General features: G+C 44.5%; 1 protein-coding gene across 1 annotated transcript in view; it reads right to left on the bottom strand.

Moving 5' to 3' along the window:
* Positions 1 to 21,333, bottom strand: part of Gsap (gamma-secretase activating protein) — an 80,375-nt gene that overhangs the window by 49,958 nt on the left and 9,084 nt on the right. The window contains exons 4-12 of the mRNA XM_051152101.1: positions 18,218 to 18,287; positions 17,162 to 17,215; positions 11,371 to 11,459; positions 6,861 to 6,930; positions 5,792 to 5,838; positions 4,502 to 4,504; positions 2,139 to 2,243; positions 1,621 to 1,680; positions 438 to 481 (exon numbers count right to left, since the gene is read on the bottom strand). Of these exons, the coding sequence (XP_051008058.1) occupies positions 438 to 481; positions 1,621 to 1,680; positions 2,139 to 2,243; positions 4,502 to 4,504; positions 5,792 to 5,838; positions 6,861 to 6,930; positions 11,371 to 11,459; positions 17,162 to 17,215; positions 18,218 to 18,287 (542 nt within the window). The remainder of the gene's footprint in view (positions 1 to 437; positions 482 to 1,620; positions 1,681 to 2,138; positions 2,244 to 4,501; positions 4,505 to 5,791; positions 5,839 to 6,860; positions 6,931 to 11,370; positions 11,460 to 17,161; positions 17,216 to 18,217; positions 18,288 to 21,333) is intronic.

Genomic DNA, 21,333 nt, shown 5'->3' with positions numbered 1-21,333 from the left:
AAAATCAACACAGTTGACTTTATACACATAATCCTCTTTCCATGCTTGATAAATCAGTTTATATTCTGCAAAGAATGGGAATATTAAAAGTTGATCCACAAGGGGCTAGGCACAGCTTAGCCATTAAGAGCACTGGCTGCTCTTCTGGAGGACCCAGGTCCCATGGCCAGCACCCACATGGCAGCCCACAACCATCTGTAACTCCAGTTCCAGGGGATCTGACACCTTCTTCTGGACTCTGCAAACACTGTACATATGTGGGGCACAGACATATATGCAGGCTAAGCATCCACACACATAAAATAAGAATAAATAAATCTTAAGATAGATGCATAAAATATCAGATTGTCCCAGTATCTACCCACCACAATTATGAAAAGATGTCATTTTGCTACATATAAATGCATATGAAATTTAACATTCTATGGGTAACTTACTTAAATCCTAAGCCACTTAATGATATGTCCAAGGGCATTTCAAACTGTCAAAAAAATGAGGAAGAGATAAGCATTAAAAATGACATTACAGGTCTTCCCTAGAGGAAAGCACATCAATTGGCTGCTCAGTGACAAATGGTCAGCCTTGAAAACATGCAAATAAGTGACATTATACAGACTGAATAGGAATACACATGAATATACATATTCATAAATGCATACAATAAAAATTGATGAAAGAAGAAGCCATGGATTTGAAGGAGAATGAGGAGGAGGGAGATTTAGAGGGCGAAAATTTGTAACTCTATTATAATCTTAAAAAACATTAAGTATAAAAAAGGCATTAGATGATAGGAGTTGTGAATGCAAAGCAAACTGTCAATGCTAGGCCGGTCTGGTGGTAAAAGGCTGTTTAACCATCATCTCCGGAGGCTAGACCCAACCCCACAGTACAGGAAGTCCGCTGGAAATATCCTGGAGTTACAGACATGTTCAGTGTACAGTTCTTTCCTACAAGGCTAACTCTGCCTTAATCTTGACTATCATGAACAGACTGTATACTATAGAGGACAATGACAGCCACACCCTTCCACAAGACATAGATGGCCGTGTAAAGAAGGAAGCCTGGGATGTCTTTTGGAGTGGGTGAGCTAAAATGGGACAGGAAATGATAAGAACCCATCTTGTAATAGTGAGAAGCCAAGTGTGCTTGATACTAATGCTGGTCCTAAGAAAGGAAGGAAATGCTGTCCATCCCAGATAAAGACATAAGCAGCAGCACCTTACCACAGACAGACTAACCCCCAACAGCTTTTCTAAGGGTGATGCTGGGTGCTTACTCAACTATATGCTCTGACCTCCTTCCCCATCCTCAAACCCTCTCTATCCATGATCCCTTTTGAGCCATATAACTTGATCACTTAGAGCAATCTACTCCCAATCACACCTATAACCCTCCTTGGAGTCCCTCTTAGGGTGGCTGCTTTAAGAACACACTCTCCTGTACATGGTCTCCTCTTCACCCACCTCAACAGTGCATTTGCTAGAAAGCTAAGGCCTTGAGACAGGACAAACCAAGTTATTTGATCAGGCAAGTAAGCGGCACAATATGAAAATGCCAAAAACAAAACAAAAGAAAAGAACAAACAAAAGAAAAAACCTTGCTTACATTCCTTGTACTTACCATTAAGTTAAAACTTTCATCTCCCCAAAACTGGATGCATTTCAAAACACTCTTCAAATGCTAGAAAAGAAAAATGCTTGACATGTTACCTCCCAAAATAAAAAAGCTGAAAAGAAGAAGTGGTCAAGGAGAAATAACGAAAACCCGTTCATTTTCTTTAATAAACCTTCATTGGCTATTCCCCATTAGTGACAATGTGGTTATCAAAAAGCTGTATCAGGGGATAGAGAGATGCCTCACTAGGTCAGAGCACTGGCTGCTCTTCCAGAGGACCTTGGCTAGATTCCTGGCACACACATGGTGGCTCACAACCACCTGCAACTCCAGTCCCAGGGGATCCACACCCTCTTCTAGCCTCTACAAGCACTGCACATGGATGGTACACAGACGTACATTCATTGTGAAACATCGTATGCATAAAATAAAAATAAATAAATATTGGAGGTTTTTTCAAGACACAGCAATGATATCATAATTATATTGTCTCTATAGGAATAACACCCACGAGCTAGTTTTACCTTTAGTTCAATGTAGTATAATCGCTGCTCTGACATATCCCACTGAGCCCAAACAAAATCTTCAGCTATTCTGTCTCTTGGGAGATGGCTAGAATTTCTAATTACCTAAGGAGAAAATGATTTTATAAGTAAGTACATTAAAAGCAACATCTTAAATCATTGTTTTTACATGTCCTATCCCTATGATGCATATAAATATCCCTACTTTATCATTAGCGCCTCCTCCACATCCAAAAAATACAGTTTTTTCATAACATTTTAAAGGCATCATCGCCTCTTTCCTAATGCCCTGTGCGCTGTTCTTCTTCTTAGCTTAACAGGCAGGTTGGCAGAGGCCACACCTTCCACAAACACTATCTGTGTTAACAGAACACGTGTAAGTTCCTGTTGTAATCAACCCCTTTGATCAGGTCTTTATACACAGAAGCCTTCACCTGCAAAGACAAAGGCTCATGATGCTGAGGAAGCCCTCAGGCCTGGTGCAGAAAGCATTACAACAGCCCAGCTGGGCCAGACTCCAATGAGGCTTTGGTCATGGTCTTTCCTTTATGTGTTCCACAAGAGTGAGAGCATTGCCCACCCACCAGCATATACACACATACATGCACATACATGCACGCAGACATACCTTCATATGTACACACACCAACATATACACACATACATGCACACACATGCACGCAGACATACCTTCATATGTACACACACCAACATATACACACATACAACACACATACACATGTCATCATAGATGCACATGCACACACACATCAGCACATACACACACACCAGTCTACACACACACACACACACACACACACACAGAGACCAGCACAGACACACATACACTAGCATGAACACACATACACACCAGCATATACATGCATACACACAAAAAAAATGCACACCTACATGATATGCACTCACAGGGAATTTACTTTTCCAAACGTGGTGTGGTGCTTCACATCTATAATGCCAGCACTTAGGATGCTGAAGCAGGAGGATTGCAAGTTCCAAGCCAGGCTGAGATACAAAAAAAGACCCTGACTAAGAAAATAAACAAACAAACAAAAACCAGAGTTTACTTCTTAAGGGCAATGAATAGGGCTAACATGCTTAGCATGTGGCAGAGCATGCACTTAGCATGTGAGATTCCAGGCCCAAGTCATTCTCCTTAAAATGCCAACCAAGCAAACACCAAACCATAAAACAAAAAGAAGACGCTGAGCTGGACCAGAAAAGGAGAAGCCTCAGGATGGCCCAAATTTGTGCCTGGACCCTCTCTGAACCCAAAGGAACTTCCTCTCGAGTGCTAGCTGGGACATGAGGCAAGCACGCACACAGCTCTATCTCCTGCTCTCCTGGGTCTGCATCATTTGGCCATGAGAACGTGCTAAAGACCCCAGACCACTGTCCACATCCTCTAAACCCACCCTGGTTTATGTGAGTGTGAATTCTGGGTTTTGGGGGACAGGCTTGGAAATCTTTTTAGCCAAAGCCATATGACAACAAGATGAGCATCAGATTGTGGCATGATGACATTAAAATATCCACTGTGTCCCTCTGGGGTGACTTCACTTCAGTGAGTCTTTGGTTATTGTTTCCTGTTTGAAGATGGAGCTACAGTCCTGCCTGCTCCTTAAGGATGTTGTGATGATCAGGTAGAATACACACCCTGCAGCCGGGCGCCTTTAGTCCCAGCTCTCAGGGAGGCAGAGGCAGGCAGATCGCTGTGAGTTTGAGGCCAGCCTAGGCTACACAGAAAAACCCTGTCTCCAAAAACCAAACCAAAACAAAAAAACCCAAAAAACAAAGCAATAAAACCCAAAAAACAAAACAATAACAATAACAACACCAACAACACACCGCCTTAAAGGAAGCTAATACTTCTAGGATGTGGGCAGAAGTGGTACCCAGAAAGGTTACCAGGGGGTGGACCCATCTTGGTCAGCAAGATTCTGGCTGGGCAGCTGGCAGGAGCCCCCCCATACACACATACACACACTCCCCACAGCATCAATTGATCCCAAACCTTCCTCCAAGCCACTCTTCAGCCTATGCGAATTCCCATGCTAACGTGTATGCCTAACACTCTCCTTCAAGTTCCCATTGCTGTCACTGGGATCTGAACACTACCCACCCCCTCCAGGGGTCCCGGGCAGCCAGAGCCCTGCCCACACAGCCCTGTTCACTTTCCAGCCAACCCTCCTGATTTGAGGCATTCCATCGTAGCTACACGATTAGTAACAGTCGCTTCCTGTTTCAGCTTTGTTCATATAATTTAAAGTCTTCAGAGAAGCATCAACATTCTCAGAGAAAGACTGTTCTGAAGGCTGGTAGGCGAAGGTACCACCAAGACTTACAACCTGAATTTGATCCCTGAGATAGAAGTTCCCCATACTCATCCCATGGCACTCACATTCACAAACACATGAGTGTACACAAACCACAATAAATAAATTAATTAATTAATTAAAGGTTATCTTATATGGACTAACCATTGATAAAACCATTTTAATATCTATACTATATCCAGATCTCATAAAAATGGTCAAGAAAAGGGTAACCAAGTAGAAACACAGACAAGGATATAATCAATACATTTTCCAAATAGCAAATTTAAATAGCCAGTAAACTGAGAAGATGTGCAAACTCAATAAATGGTAGAAGAAATACAGACTAAGGAGACAGTAAGATATCAGTTTACACCCATGAAATTATACAGTGTTATAGGTACGTTTGCCTGACACTCTAATACTCTGCTTGTAAAACCAGTTTTGGGAAAGCAACTTGCAAACCCTCCTGAAACTTATTAGATGCATATTCCCATCAATCTAGCCATCCAAATCTGAGGAGTTAGGCCAAAGAAATGAAGGTACCAACGTGTAAAGGTGGAAACAAAAGATAAGCTCAAGATGCTTTGTACTACAAGAACAACAAGCTGGCCCCTGAATGGATATCCTCCTGTGGAAGAATGGCTGAAACATCAGACACCACACCAGGAACAAGCAGGCCCTTCCTCAGAAAAGGAAGCTCTTCTAGCTGGCTCCCACATAATTATACACACACATGTTAATAACAAGTCAAGCCGGGCCTTGTCAGAAGCAAAGATAAATGTGGAATAAACATAAGTGAATAAACGTGGAGGAAAATGTGAAAGGACATACACCAGACAAAAGGAAAGTGGTGTAACATGGACGTCACAGTCCTATCTGCCATATGCATAGATACATAAAAAAATTAGAGAAATACCATTGGTCATATTCTTCTAGTTTCTAATTTCCTCTTGTGCAGTAAGTAAAATAGCAACCACAAAAGCAGAGATTAAATGTACATATTATGATTCTATTTGGTAAAAACATTGTTTCCCCCATATGTGTATCTAGCATTAGACAGTTTTGCACAAACAAGCAAGACTGTGAAGAGACGCCCACAGACTTTTGTTCCCAGGGCCCACCGGGAGAGAGGAGGGGTCACTAATCCCTCCATATGTCTTTCTTTTGTTTCACATGTCATAACAGTAAGGCTATTACTCAGAAGACATAAAAGAAAATGGTTTGCGTCAGTAGAGTTCATCTGTCTTTAGAAGGTAGATACATAAATCCTTGAGGAATAGAGTTCTGAAGCAAAAAGTGCTTCAAATTTTTACCCACTCTGTTTCCATCTTCTCTGGTGATCTGGATATGAAACCGTTCAACATCTGTTTTAAAAAAAAAAAAAACCAACAAGAAAAGATAATTTAACATTCAGGAGAAACATTAGTACTATTTTTCTAACAGCTGTGGACAAATGTTTATAAAACAGCTGCCTAGAAAAGTACCCTATAGTGCACAGGAATCTCACAAGACTCTTCCAAACCCACCGTTCTGCCCCCACTGACAGCTCTCACATTTACTTTTCTCTGCAGTATTACAATCCACGAAGCATACAGCGAGTATCATCAGTCTTAGGTAAGATTAACAAGAGCCTCATTAGCATGGTTTACCTCTAATTTCCCAATGCATATATTCATCAATGCAGGCAGAAACATATATATGTATGTATATATGTATATACATATATAGGGCATTTTTAGGGGCAACACCACATGAACAAAAACTGTAACACTTTAATGCAGCTTGTAGTAACTAACAATTTAGGCTTGGTTAAACTTATATTCTCCTGGTTCTAATTACAAGACAAAATGTGGTACCAAAAGTTGAGCCAAAACCTAGGGACCAAACACAAACATAACACAATCTGTCCTTCCAAGCACAAGTCAAGCCATAGTTTCACTCAACATGAAAGGCTGCTGTTGGAAAGTGGGTTTTGTCTGCACCCCTTCCCAGATCCAAGAGCACCTTGAAAGGCCATGACTTCTTGTGTCACTTCCAGTAGAATGTGCTCATGTTTGTGTGCCTTTGGATTGGCCCTGGAATCCCTCTAGTGATTGCTCCTTCCCCTTCTTCTCTCCATCCGAGTCCCCCACACATGGATCACAGTCATCCAATCTGACAGACAGGGTAACGGTTCCACAAGCTCACAAAATTGTCCTTTCCCAAGACAGGGGAACTGAGTAGAGACTAAGGAAAGAGCGGGGGGGGGGGGGGAGAGAGAAATGGCCACCAGAAGCAAGCAGACCCTTGGCAATGGTAAAGATATCCAGAAGATTTAGTCAGGGTTCACCTTGCACCAAGAGACTGTGTGCATGCATCCCTGCACCTTACCTAAGGAGACACTTACATTTCTCTTCTGACACCAGTAACAGGTGGTCTTGTGGATGGTGATGACTTCCGCCATGTGGGTAGAGGAACTGTAGGAAGGGGATTATAGAAACCGTGAGCACATCTTTTGCGTGTGCTCACACTTCAGTAGTTGAGTTTGGTCGTGGCTACAGCTACATCCTATGCAAGGATCTGAGAACCACCGAATCTTTCGGGGCAAGCACATGTGCGCATGCCAAAGGTCAAGCCAACAGAGGAAGGAAGCATTTAGGGCCTCAGCTTTCTAGGGGGAGGTCAGTACCAGGTACCACGTTATCACCATTCTTTTGAGCAGAAGGCGAAGAGGGAAGCTGCCTCCAGAGATGGTGTTTTCCTGCTTGGAGTATTTGATTCTGAAGTCATTCCGAAACAATGCAGTCAACATGTGTACATGTTCTATTTCCCAAGGAGAAAACGTGTGGCCAGTATGTTTGCTGTGAAGCTAAGCCTAGTATATAATTTCAAACCAAGTAAACACCCTCCCTGATGCAATTTCCAGACTCCCACATTTGAGAGACAATGAACAAAGTGACCAGGGACTTTCCAAGAAAGAACAGGGAGTCATGATGTGGCAAGTGGCGAAAGATTTATGAGGCTCGAAGTCAGGCTTGCTGTCTCTGGGAAGAGAAGGCTTGACAAAGCACACCCCTGTGTGCTCTCCATTGTGTGTGAACCTGCCCACAGGACATGCTTGACTCCATCAGCTGAGATACTGAAGAAAAGCTGGCATGAGACGGTGCCAGTGCTTCAAACCTTTTATCAGCAAAAAGTGACAGACAGTCAGCCAGCCTTTTTATTTTATGGCATGAAAGGCAATTTAATAGAAATAGTTACCAGTGAATTTTGCTTCCCAGCACCAAAAAGACTTTTAAAACATTATAAAAGAACATAACCATTTATAGCTCAATTAACAGACACTGGCCACTCTATCATTGCTGCCTTTACTCTGCATAATGGACCAGCAGAACAGACCAATTTCTTTAAGTAATCATTGTTAAATCCCCCTTCTAGAGTTGAAAAGCAAACCATGAATTATATGACATTCTTCTTAGCAGTGACCTAAAATGGCATAATAGATAGCAATATAGAGTTTGGCTATAAAAATAATACAGAGCCAATTATTAGTGCCTTACTAAAATGTGCACACATGAGATGCCCTGCACATTGGGGCTCTGGGAGGTCTGAGGCTAATAGCACTTTTTGCGTGAAGCTCAGTGCTTTAAAATAAGCAGCTATGCCTTAAGAGAGCATGTCTAGATGGAATGTGTCATCGTCTCCTCCCTTAAGAGTTAATCCACTTGGACAGGCCCATGACCTGACCAAGGGGCTGCCGCTCAGGAAGATAGGACCATCCCTAGCAGGAAGGTAGGACCATCCCTAGAAGGGCAGGCTCACTTTAAGCCATGCTAAAGAGATGAGTGAAATAAATACCCCTTTAATGAGATTATTTTGCCTTTACTCTCCCAGAATTCCTGTCCCGCAACACAGTCTCTTGCAGAGTCACACAGATGTAGCTTTGTCAGTTTTCCTTTTCTTCTGCCTGTTTTCTAGGCATGCTAACCCTAACATGTTCAGCTCTCTAATACTCTGCCCATCACTCTTCTAAAAACCTCTCTCCCTGTCATGTGGCTGTCTGCTGCTGTGTGGCTGGCCTCCCTGTTGGCTTTACTGAAGCAGAGTGGCCTATTTACCCTTTCTCCTCTGGATAGCCACTAAGATTTACAGCTTATCTACCCTGGTATGATTTTTTTTCTTTTAAACTCTAAAAAAAAAAAAAATTATCATAGAACTTAAAAAAGAAAAAAATGGAAAATCCGGAGGAAATTTCATAATGTTTGCAGACATGGGATGCCTTCTTAGGACTGAGGGACTCAAGAGCCAGGACTGCCAGTCTCTAAGCCTCCGCCTGGTCTTCACAAGGTAAGCAGTGAGAAAGTGGTTTTACAAGATTCCTGTAGATGGCAGTTGCCATCCTATTATTATGAGGTGACTCTGGAGCAGGGCCTGAAAATTAAAGCACAGTCTCCGAGTACAGCTGTCCAAAAGCATTCAAGGTGGTTGTTCTCTTGCATTCAAAATCAATTCAAAATCTGCGTGATCGCTATGCAGATTTAGGGAAACGGTGTCACAAGCGCAGCAAGACTGTGAGAACAGCTGCCACTGGGGACACGTGGTATAGCTGCGTAGAAGGATGCAGTTCTAGAAGGTGCACCTCAGGCAATGGGAAACTCTCAAAGGGTAGCAGGTGAGGACCCAAGCACAGCTGTCCTGCTAGAGCGCCTGCGACAGAGGTGACCACGACTCCCAGCGCAGACATGAAAATAGACTAGTGGAGAGCTCAGGTAAGAAAAAAGAGAGGGAGCACAGTGCAGACCAGGCTTGGTGGCCTGTGGAGGGGCACGTCTCTGGCAGGGAAAGGGGCAGAGCCAAAGGGAAATCTGTGCCGTGGGTGGAGGCTTGAGGTTCTCGTCCCTAGAGGTGAGGGCATGAGAAACAGAGGGCAGGAGAGGGCTGGGGTGGGACCCTGGAATGAGCAGGGGGCTGATTTCATTCGAGTAAAGGCATTTGTCTTCGGTCCATAGATACAGTTATTTGTTTTTTGTTGTTGTTGTTTGTTTGTTTCTTTTTTTCTGAGACAGGGTTTCTCTTTGTAGCCTTGACTGTCCTAGACTCACTTTGTAGGCCAGGCTGGCCTCGAACTCACAGCAATCCGCCTGCTTCTGCTTCTCAAGTGCTGGGATTAAAGGCATGTGCCACCACCACCACCTGGCCATAGATGTATCATGTGCTTTTAAATACTTCTAGCTGAGACAACATTCATATAACATGAAATTCACCATTTTGGCCACTTTTCAAGATTTCCAGTAGCTCTTAATCTATTCGCAAAATTGTGTAACCGTACACTTATCAAAACTCTTGTGGGATCTGGTAGTGCATTCTTGAGGCAGAGGCAGCGGCTCTCAGTTCAAGGCCAGCTTGGTCTACAAAGCAGGTTCCAGGCCAGCCAGGGCCACATAATGAAATGTTGTCTCAAAAGAAAAACAAATAAGCACTCCTTTCCTGTACCTAATTCCCTTTATTTGTTCCAGTCCTTTTTATAATGTAATAATCATTTACTCTGCCTGGGTGGGGGATGCTGAGGGAATCCAAAACCAAGCCAGAAAAGGGAAGCTTGCCCTGTCTCATAGCCGTCCCTTCACTGACAACAGGGCAGATGACGTTGGTTCCCCAAGAAAGAGAAACAGCTTGTGAGTTCCAGGCTGGGGCCTATCTACAAGCTACAGAAGAGGCAGGGAAAACCACATAGTCAGAGGAACTGGTGGACAGGAGAGGAGAGGAGGAGAGGAGAGAGGAAGGGAGAGGAGAGGAGGGCAGGAGAGAAGAAAGCCAAGCCCTCCCTTAACACAGGAAAGAGGCGTCCCCACTGGCTGTAGGCTGGGGCTAAAGCAGATACTCAGATGAGACTAGTTGACCCCAGGTCCAGCAAAAGATAGAAACAGGAAGAGGCTCAGGGAAATTATGCTCTAGCGTGTTTGCATAGGACCAGTCCTTACTATCTGCAGTAGCCATCAGAGACCCTGGATACTGAAGACTAAACTTGGTCACAGGCCACTAACCTGTCTTCACATTCCTGCCAACAGATGACTACATAACCTTGTCTTGTGTGTGCTTCTATTGAAATATACCTCATGCCGTGCATCTTATTGAGCTCACGGCCCACAGCACTGTAACTCATGCCCGAACACAGTTTATCTAAGTAGCATACATATCACCTCTATAAGACCCATCCCAGTCTTTGGACTCTTAGGAAAACCAGACAACAGTTCAGCATGACACTGGGAAGTCATCGAAAACAGTGACATCACAAAGAAAGGCTGAAAAATGAAAAATCCATGGCATTAGGCAGTGAACACCACTTGTGCACAGGGTAAGCACGGAAGCAAGGAAGAGCGTCTCCCTGTTGGGCCTCAGCTAGAGGCGTGCAAGGAGATGACTCGCCTGCTCAGCCAATGCCTGGCAACGGGCCACGAGTGCAATTGCTGCACTGCAAGCAAGTCTTCATATAGCACAAGAAGGCGCAAGTGTGGTCTTCACATGAAAACTGACTCGTGTCCGCCCACGTTATCCACGGAGTGCTTCTGTGGCAATCCACAGTGTTGCAAAAGTCGGGAATTTACTGTCGTCTCATCAGATAATTAGTCTGTCAACCAGGTGAAGTAAATGAAGTTAAAGCTTACCACCGGGTTGTTTTAGTACCTGATATTTTATCATGTGGAAACATGGCCTTAGAGTCAGGGTAGCCAGGTCAGAGTTTGCTCTCTGTGTTTACAAGGGAAGCTCTGGTGCTTCTGGCCTTCACAGCTGGAATACTGCTTAGATCAAATGCTGTAATGTGTGTGAAAGTGCTCTGTAAACAAACCCCTTTCTCCCTGGGTGTTGCACCTCCTGATTAGTGAGACCAGTGATAGAGGGCAGATGGGCTGATTTACCTGTACCCAAACACAGCTGTCCCCTGCTTTCAGAACCTTCACGTTGTTGACAGGGCAGATTTCAACCAGCAAAGTTAAGCACTTTGATCCTGCAGAGGAAGGGAGGATTTCAGTCATAAAGATTGGCACGGCACACGTTCTCTCTTCTCAAGCAACTACGAAAAAGAATGCCCGATATATCAGCCTCCACCAACCGTGAACTAACAGAACAATTCTACTGGCATCAGAATGTCTCTTGAAGTGACATTACACGGTAATTCTATCCCCCCGGTTCCTACCTTCAGGGCTATGTGATGGCCCAGGGACTCTACAGGAGCAATCAGCCTAGCAAAAGACTCTTATCACATCTTACACACCTGAGGGAAGCTGCATTTGACCCAAAGAACGCCCACGCTCAAAGGGAAGCTTGGAGTGCCCGAGGAACAGCAGCAGGCACGGCGAAAAGGAAGCACCGTATCTAAAATACAAATGGCTTCTGAAACAACGTGCTATCGCTGTGCACCCCTGACAGTAACACAGAAGAGTGCCTGGCCAGCTGACCTGACCTCCCATGGGTGCCCTTTCCCCTAGAGAGAATCATTTGCAAACAGGAGCAGCTGGCCTTTGAAAGTGTGTGTTTCCTATTATATCAGCATTTCTTAATTTTCCTAAGATTTACTTCGACATTTCTCAAACTCACAATTGGAGCTGTAAGTATGTAACTTGGCGGCAGGGGAAGTGACGATGAGCCTATGGGAGGCCTTAGTTTTCCTTACCAAAAAGGAAAAGAAGAATCAAAATAAAGAAACCACAATAAAGCAGAAGTCAACGTGCCTGTAGTAAAGCCATTTTCAGTACCGCTTCGTAGACCCTATCAACACAGCGCGACTCACTGTGTCTCCAGTTCTGCAGCACAGAGGCAATCAGTGTGTGTGAAAACAAAGAAATTCTGATGCACTTGTATTATGACATTACGGCACATATGTCAGCTTCCCCCGTGAACAATAGAGCAGCACTGTCAGCAGCTGACTTAGGTCCTCAGTCATATCTGAGCAAATGTCATAAAAGTAATTAGAGGTAAGCCCATGGCCAGGGCTTGAAGGGGTTTAGCCACAGATGTCCAAATCTAGGTCAAAGGTTCCCCTCTCCCCGGAGTACACTCCAGCTCTTAAGACTCTACTAGAGTGTGGGTCTCTCTCCGTGACTGTAGTTTGAATATTACTGTATAATTCCACACAACACAACAGTCTGGAAATCAATACCAGCTTTCAGTCCTTTAAAAAGTTACCTGACACCCTGGTTCAGGAAAAAGGTATCGCATATGAGCCAGTTTCTGGGATACGGCCTAACAAATGGCCCTGGGTAGTTCTATAAAAGCGGCTTTAATGCCTTTAACGTTCACCTGTGGGGAAACGCCTGAACTGAGCACAGTCAAGACGGGAGATTGTAGGGATTTCCTGCACTCTGGTGTCCTGAACTCCTGTGACTAAGAGGCCAGCTGCAAGCTGTGGTGGAGCTAAAAGGCCTTTGGGGGCTTTCGAGATCCTGCCTCAACCTCGACTCAACCTGAAGGAGCTGATCAGCTACCTCTCCAAAAAAACGCACACCTGAAGGGCTACTCCAGGGCCCAGCTGGCGTCCTACCACATTCCTCCCCTACCTCCACCCCCGCCCCCACTGCCGCCCCCGGAGGCAAGGCTGGAGAGCCAGGCACTCTCCAACATCCTGGTCCTTGCAGGTCAGAGAGCACAGCTGCTTTTACTGCAGCCCCGCGGGGCCAGGCAAGATGCAAGTCCTGTGGCCTTAGCCCTTCCTGTAGCCTAAGCTCTGTCCTCTTCTCACCACCAGCCTCCCCGAGCTCTGCAAGTCTTGCGGAGACTTTGTCTACATTGGGCTTCCCGTTATAAACCGGAAATGGCGGGGCATAAAATCTACAGGGAGGGCGCCCGGTAGACCCTTCGAGCCACAACTGACTCCTTCAGCCGCAAGGGGACCGGTGCACTTTGCTTCTTTTTTCTGAGAGGTCTTAAGCAGCTCAGGCTGATCTTCAACTCCGTGTGGCTGAGGATGGTAGAGAAATTTTAATCCCTCTGTCTGTACCTAAGGAGTGCTGAGGTTACAGAGGTTTTAATTTTGTTTTAATGCGGGAGGGTGTGTTTTGATTCTGCCCTAGAATTTGGAGTGAGTTGCCTGCCTCAGCGTCTAGAGTGCTTGGGCTACCCACCCAGTGTTGTGAGATTTGGGGCCTGGGAGTGCGGGAGAGAAGGTGGTCTGTGTGAGATTTTTTTTTTCTCTTCTAACATTATTTTATTTAGTTTTTGTTGTTGTTGTTGTTGTTTTGTTTTGTTTTAGGATTTTTTCCCTTCCTCTGAGGCAGGTTTATGCATCACCCTGCCCAGATCTCAGATTTGTTGTTGATACCTATAAATGCCTTTTCAAGTTGCTTGTTAGAGACCTGTTGGGTATTCATTTCTGCCAATGGCAGGAGGCTAGAAATTATTATCGAAACTAAGAAAAAGTGCTTGAGGGATTTGGGGAGATGGTTCAGTGGGGGAGAGGGCTTGCTATGCAGGCATGACTATTTTCTTTTTTTATTTTTCAGGTGAAGCGTGTTTTGAGACAGAGTTTCATGTAGCCCTTAGGCTAGCCTTGAACTCATTTTGTAGCCAAGGATAACTCTGAACTCCTGACCCTTCTATCTCTACCCTTAAGTTCTGGGGTAACAAGGGGTACACCACTAAGGAATCTTCCCTCAGTGATTACTGGTGACTCGCAAAGGCATTTCTCCAGCCCCGGCCTCCTCTCAACTGAGCTTCAGACTCATATTCAAATCCTACCTCACATCTCTAGGATGTCCAGCTCATATCTCACACTGAACATGCACGTAACCAAAGGCCTCCTCCAACTCCAGAAAACGCACACACAGACACAGACACACACACACACACACAGGCACACACACACAGGCACACACACACACAGGCACACACGCACAGACACACACTGACACACAGACACACACACACACAGACACAGACAGGCACACACACATACAGACACACACACAGACACATATACACAGGCACACACACACAGACACATATACACAGGCACACACACACAGACACATATACACAGGCACACACACACACACAGACACATATATACAGACACAGACACACACACAGGCACACACACACAGACACATATACACAGGCACACACACACACACAGACACATATATACAGACACAGACACACACACAGGCACACACACACAGACACACACTGACACATAGAGACACACACAGACACACAGACACACACAAGGACACAGACAGGCACACACACATACAGACACTGACACATATACACAGGCACACACACACACACACACAGACACATATATACAGACACAGACACACACACAGAGGCACACACACACACAAACACACAGACAGACACACACATACACACACACACAGGCTGAGTCATTCCTGATTTGGTCCTTTTCTCATGTGCCTATCAAATCTGTTTTGACAAATCTGTTTTCTAAATCTGTCTAAATGGTACAACCTCAGCCTGCACGATCTCCTTTTCTCACGGTGAAGGTCGAGTCCTTCCAGTGGTCTCTTACCTCACCTCTTTTTCCCTCTGACTTCCAATTCCTCCACTCCACCTCAACTCCCTGTCCTCGTCACTCTCTTAAGACAATGGATCTACGAAGTCTACTCTAGCCTTAAAACCTTTTGCTGGCAGTTGCTCCATTTCCTGCCCCTTCTTTCAGGTACCTGTTTAAAGCCTGCCCCAGGAGTGTTGCCATAACACCCAGTTCTCTCTGCCTCAGATGCTGCTCCCAGTGAAACTCAAACTAAGGCCTGAAGCACCCTCAGGGGACAGGTCCACTCTAACCAGGAGAGGTTTACCTGAGGGAGCGGAGACAGTATGCCAAAGGCCCGAAGCACCCTTAGACAGGGAACGTTAGCACATTAGTGGCTCCCTTGAATCTTCACCTGCTTGCGGGCACCTCAGAATCATCCATTTTCAGACTAGAAGTGGGGGACAATTTTCCTTCAGCGTCCTGATCCCCACTGGCCATGGGCTGCCCTAGCATCCATCATCCCCACCCATACACCCAGGCCGTGATGTAGAGAACAGATTCTCCCAATGATCCTGAGCCCAAAGCCAGATGTTGGTAGAGAAGCTGCAGGGATCACTCTGGACTGTGATATCTTTCCCCCCTTAGTGGTAAACATCAAAGCAGAGCCGGATACAAGCTGCTCAGCAAGTAGTGTGATAACTAACACTATTTGGTGGTTTTAAAGAGACAAGCAAGTGATCTCACCACAGCTCCCCAGATCCAAGACTGAGTAAGGGTATCTGAATGGGATTTAATTTTCTTTCATTTAAAGTAAAACTTTAAATGTGACCCAGAACTGCCTTTTATAACACACACAGCACTGATGATCACTAAGCATGGCAGAGAGGCATAAGTGAAAAATATCGAGTTAAAAATGACAGTTGCTCTGAGTTGACCAGCATAACATTTTTCTCAAGGGAACAAGAAACAAGAACCAGAGCACACACAGTGCAGGCCCCAGGCGTGTACAGATTTGCCTCACCAGCTCACCAGCCACAGAAGGAACCTTGCCTTCCCAGGACAAAGGCACCCACCAACCAGATCAGCCCTAATAAACCTTTGCAGAGGGGTCAGCATACTAATGGTCTAGAAAGCATCCTGCATAATCCAGTCCAGTTCCACCCCTTGAGGTGAGCATTTAAGCAAAATCTAAGAGCAGTAGAGAGTCCTGAGGGAGGGAGGAGGAGACCAGCGCAGAGAGGAAAGGGATGATCTTGGTTCTCTGGACATCACTACAAGGGGAAAGTAAGAGCGAATGAGCAATGAGACTTCAGAGAAAACGTCTAAGCCCACCAGTATCTCACAAAAGCTCTTGCCGGGCTCGGCTCCTCTTCTCCTGCCTGTGGGGAGATGTGTGTGTCCTCAGAGGCCCAGGACAGCCTCGTGACCCTCGTGTGGAAAGTATGTACAAAGGGTTTTTCCATCACGTGCAACCACAGAATCCATCCAAGAAGGGACTATGCTAACAAAAGAAAGGATCAGAGCGCCGAATAAATAGAGCAGAGGGCCAGCATCTGGGGGCAGAGCAGTGTGGGACTGAAATCACATCCTCTGGACCAGAGAGTGGAAGACGGTGGTCCACAGGCTGGCTCCAGCCCACAGGATGTTAGCACTGCTGGAGCAGAGTCTTAAAAACGAGTTGAGGCAACTTTTATAACTTCTATTTTACAAAGAAGTCCAGAGTCCTCAAGAAATTGCAACGCTGGCCCCAATGGACTTAACTGCCCTTTACAGCAACAGAAATCTAAAGCCAAGCACTAGTTCTTCCTTTGAGGTTGCCTGGGGGTCAAGACTTGATCGCTAGTCCTTATGGCTGTGGAATGCCTTTTCATTAAGCAACAGAAATAGTTCTCTGCTTCTATGTTAAAACTGGGAACAACAAGGCTGGTGAGATGGCTCAGCAGGCAACGGTACCTGCGCCAAGCCTGACAACTTAAACTCAGTCCCTGGGACCCATATGGTGTACAGAGGTGACCAACTATCATAACTTGTCCTCTGACCTCCACACACATGCCATAGCACGTGTGTGACCATACACATACAGGTGGACAAAACAAATAAACAAACGTATTTGTCCCTTAAATAGCTGCTGCCCTTCTATTCTAAGATAAAGGCACTTCTAAAGAGGTTTGAGGTTTGGCTGAGTCCCTACAAAAGAAGGACAACCCCATTACCTGGCTGAAGCTCACTCCTTACTCCTCCCTTAGTGTACTGCACGAAACTCGCAGCTAATGGGAAAGAAAAACATCAATTAGCAGTTGATCCACCCAGCAGCTTGTTCAGGTTCATCATTCTAGACCTGGAAATAATTGAGAGTTCTAGGATCTGCCAGCGTAACACTGTGGGTGAGTGCAAAGCATTCTTTTTTTTTTTTTTTTTAATTTATTTAAATAAATTATTCAGAATAACCCTGATTGTTATCCCCTCACTTGTATCTTCCCGTTCCTCCCTCCCTCCCTCTTTCACCCTATTACCCTCCCCTAGGCCTGGGACAGAAAGGGACCTCCTCCCCCACCATATGATCACAGCCTAACATCTCAACCTGGTAGCCTGCTTCCCCTTCCTCTGAGCCACCAGGCCTCCCCACCAAGGGGAAGTGGTCAAATAGGAGGCACCATAGTTCATATCAGAGTCAGTCCCCCATCTCCACACACTGGGAAAAGGTCTTCACCAACCTACATCTGACACAGGGCTAATATTCTAAATATATAAAGAACTTAAGAGATTAAACACCACCAAACCAAATAACCCAATTAAGAAACGGAGTTCAGAGCTGAACAGAGAATCATCAATAGAGGAATATCGAATGTCTGAGAAACACTTAAAGAAATGTTCAACATCCTTAGTCATCAGAGAAATGCAAAGCAAAACGACTCTGAGATTTCATCTTACACCCTTCAGAATGGCTAAGATCAAAAACTCAAGTGACAGCACATGCTGCCAAGGATGTGGAGAAAGAGGAACACTCCTCCATTGCTGGTGGGAGTGCAAACTTGTACAACCACTTTGGAAATCAACCTGGCGCTTTCTCAGAAAATTGGAAATAGGGCTACCTCAAGGCCCAGAAAAGCATTCTTAACAGTAGGTGTGTCCTACAGAGTCTCAAACTCAATTTACCTAATACATAAATTTTCTGGAAAATTGTTGTTATAATCAAATATTACAAAATCCTAAGTGCTTAAACTTAAAAGATATAGTCCTTAGCTTGCAACTATGAGATCTCAACTCACCAAGCACAGTTCTCTCACTGTTGACAGAGCAGCTGACAGCTTGCATGTCCTTCTCAAAGGTGTACAGGTGCTATGAAAACCAAAGGGGGGGAGGTTACAATAAATAACAATTGGATATAGATAAATCTCTGTTAAACGTTGTATCAAATACTGCTTAGCAAAACATTTCCTAATGAACCCTCAGTCTATGCTGAGATATTCTGGATTACTTTTCAAGAAAAATATTTAATATTTTATGCCACATTTGGCACTGAGTCTTGGATATGAGACAACCAAAGAGCGTGGTTAAGAACACAAACTTTGAAACTAAGCTAGACCCATGGTCAAATCCTAGCTATTATTTTCCAGCCATGCGGGTCTGGGCTTTAGCGAGGGGTTTAATCTAGAACTGGAAATGCCCATTCTTTTAGTTTTCTGGCTTTAATACATTTTCAGCTTCCACATAAGAAAACTCCAAGTTCTAGTCCTCAAATCCACGGCCACGCCAACCTCACATTCCATATGAGCAAAAGCAGAGAAGAGGGATCTTTGTCACTTGTCTCCCAGCCAGCCTGTCGTATTCCCTCCTGTATGCACTGGGGGGCAGACTAGCAGGAATGGAAGTGGAGAAGAAAGGCACGAGCCCGGTAGGAAGAATAGTTTAGAGCTTGCCTTATTATGGGTAAGTTAACATACTGCTTCCTGTTTGGCCATGGAAAGAGAGTCATTCATTGAAACCTGCAGAGAGCAAGACCAAGACAAAAGGACTCACTCCTCTCTATCCCTCCCACTCAGTAAAGCTAAAGTCCCTGAATGGTGTGCACAAAATGAAACTCAGCAGGCGGACAGCTGAGTAAAGGAGACACAGGAAGGATGTATGGTGCTGCCCAACGGAAGCACAAAGCTTTGGGGTTGATCTGAGCACTGCGAGGGTTAGGGGACAACTCCAGGTTCTGAGACATGACACAGTGATGATTTTTTTTTTCAAAAACATATTCTAGACTTGAAACTAAAGAAAAGACCATAACAGAAAAGGTATCAGGAGCAGGGCAGAAACATGCTCCATCCCCCCAAGCCAAAGGAACAAGGAATCCACAAAACAGATGACTGCCAGGTGCTGTCTAGCCTATTCTAGTCCCCATTCCTTCCTGGTGGGAGGCTGCGAACCCAATCTCCACCTGGGACTAACAGGACTCTCATCTGAGTGCCATCAAAGGTAGCCAAGCGCAGGGCCTTGAGTTCCCACTCCCACCGGGTTGAGGCGGCACCCTTTATTACTCAACAACTTCGGGATCAGAGGAAACACTGAAAGAGAAAACTAAGTAAGATCTAGGGGTCTATTGAAAGATGCTCAAACCATGAGTCACGCCAGGGACCAGGAAAACTTCAGCTTGAGTGAGAAAAAAACAGACGTTAAGCACTAGCATGGCAAATACTAGATGCTGCAGCAAAAATTTTTAAAGCAGCTATGGTTCAAAATATAAAACCTTCAGTAAGTTTAAAATGCGATTGAATGAAAATCTTAATGAGGAAATACATAAAGAAAAACAGGTGGAAAATTCGCACCTAAAAATTATAATAATCAACTATTTAAATCTCAAATAATAGCAATATGGTTTTTAAAAAATCCATGAACTTGAAAGGAAAAAAAAATACCTAATCTGAACAGCACAAAGTAAATAAGCTGGGACTGAGAAAAAGGGGCTGAACCTCACAGACCACAAACTACCACAAAGATCTGGGTGATGACTCTGATGCGATTAGTGTCCAAAAGAGAGAAGAGTGGAACTGTTTAAAGTGTTTAAAGACATAGTGGATGGTGAGTGAAGTGTTCCAAAATGGAGAAAAGGTGTAAGAATCTGAATGAAAATTCAGATTTATAACCCACCTCATGTGGAAAGTGGATTCCGCACTCCCATACTCCGGCAGAGCTCTGAGCATCCTCAACTGCCGAGCCATCTCTCCAGATCTCTCCACTTAGTGTTAATATAAAGATAGATTATAGATAGATAGATACTTTTTTTTTAAAAAGGAGAGTCAGACTAAAAAAAGATGAAAGACTAAATAAAGTGCAATGCTCTTTTTAAAAAAAATGAGAAAAGCCATAGGGACTCGCTCAAGTAAAGTTTCAGAAACTGAAGAACAAAGTGTGTGTGGGGAAACTTTCAAAAGTGACTGGGGGAAGTGATTCCTTAAAGTATAGAAGGAAAATATTCTATTTTATTTTTTAATGTTAAAGATTTATTATTACTTATTCATACAGTATTCAGCCTGCATGTACACCTGCAGGCCAGAAGAGTACACCAGATCTCATTATAAATGGTTGTGAGCCACCATGTGACTGCTGGGAATTGAACTCAGGACCTTTGGAAGAACAGCCAGTGCTCTTAACCTCTGAGCCATCTCTCCATCCCAGGAAAACATTTTAAAGGGAAGGTTTCCTATGAGAAGCAAAGGAGGGAGGAAGAGAGGACAGGAGGGAGGGAGGAAGAAGAGAGGACAGGAGGGAGGGAAGGAGGAAGAGAGGACAGGAGGGAGGGAGGAAGACATTTTTTTCAAGAACCAAAACACAAGACCTATCAGCCTGAATTCTAGATTCAGCAAAATCATCCTTCAAAATAAATAAGTGAAAGAAATGTTCAGGTAAAAAAAAAACTGAAAATGCATGACCTGCACACCAACTGTAAAATACTGGGACTTAAAACAAAGTCTTAAAATTCTCACTTGTCCTTCCATAAGCACAAAAGCCCTCCCACCCGCATGTCCCAATGAGATAAAGCTTGTCCACACTGACCAGAAACTAAAGGGAGCAGTTTCAGAGAAAATTAAGGAAAGCAGGCAAACCTACAAACCTTGATTGTTACTGCAAAGGAACAAGAGCAATGGCGTGAGGGTGGCCAGGATCAGACTGCAGCACCAAGGGTCATTAAGAAGATGATGCCAGTCTCAGGGAAGGCGGTGGACTTCCTACTTTGATTTTCCCCCCCCATAACATTATAAAATTAGCCTGAGCCAACTTTAGTTAAACTTCAAAGGGCTAAGACTGTACGGGTCATTCTGGTACAGGACTCATCATACCTTTTTTATTTTTTTAATGCAATAAGGATTTTAAAAATACTAAAGAAATAAGAAGGGAA

The sequence above is a fragment of the Acomys russatus genome, chromosome 10, assembly GCF_903995435.1.
Source record: "Acomys russatus chromosome 10, mAcoRus1.1, whole genome shotgun sequence".
Classification (NCBI taxonomy): domain Eukaryota; kingdom Metazoa; phylum Chordata; class Mammalia; order Rodentia; family Muridae; genus Acomys; species Acomys russatus.
The sequence above is the reverse complement of the archived record's forward strand: the minus strand, read 5'-3'. Positions and strand labels throughout refer to the sequence as shown.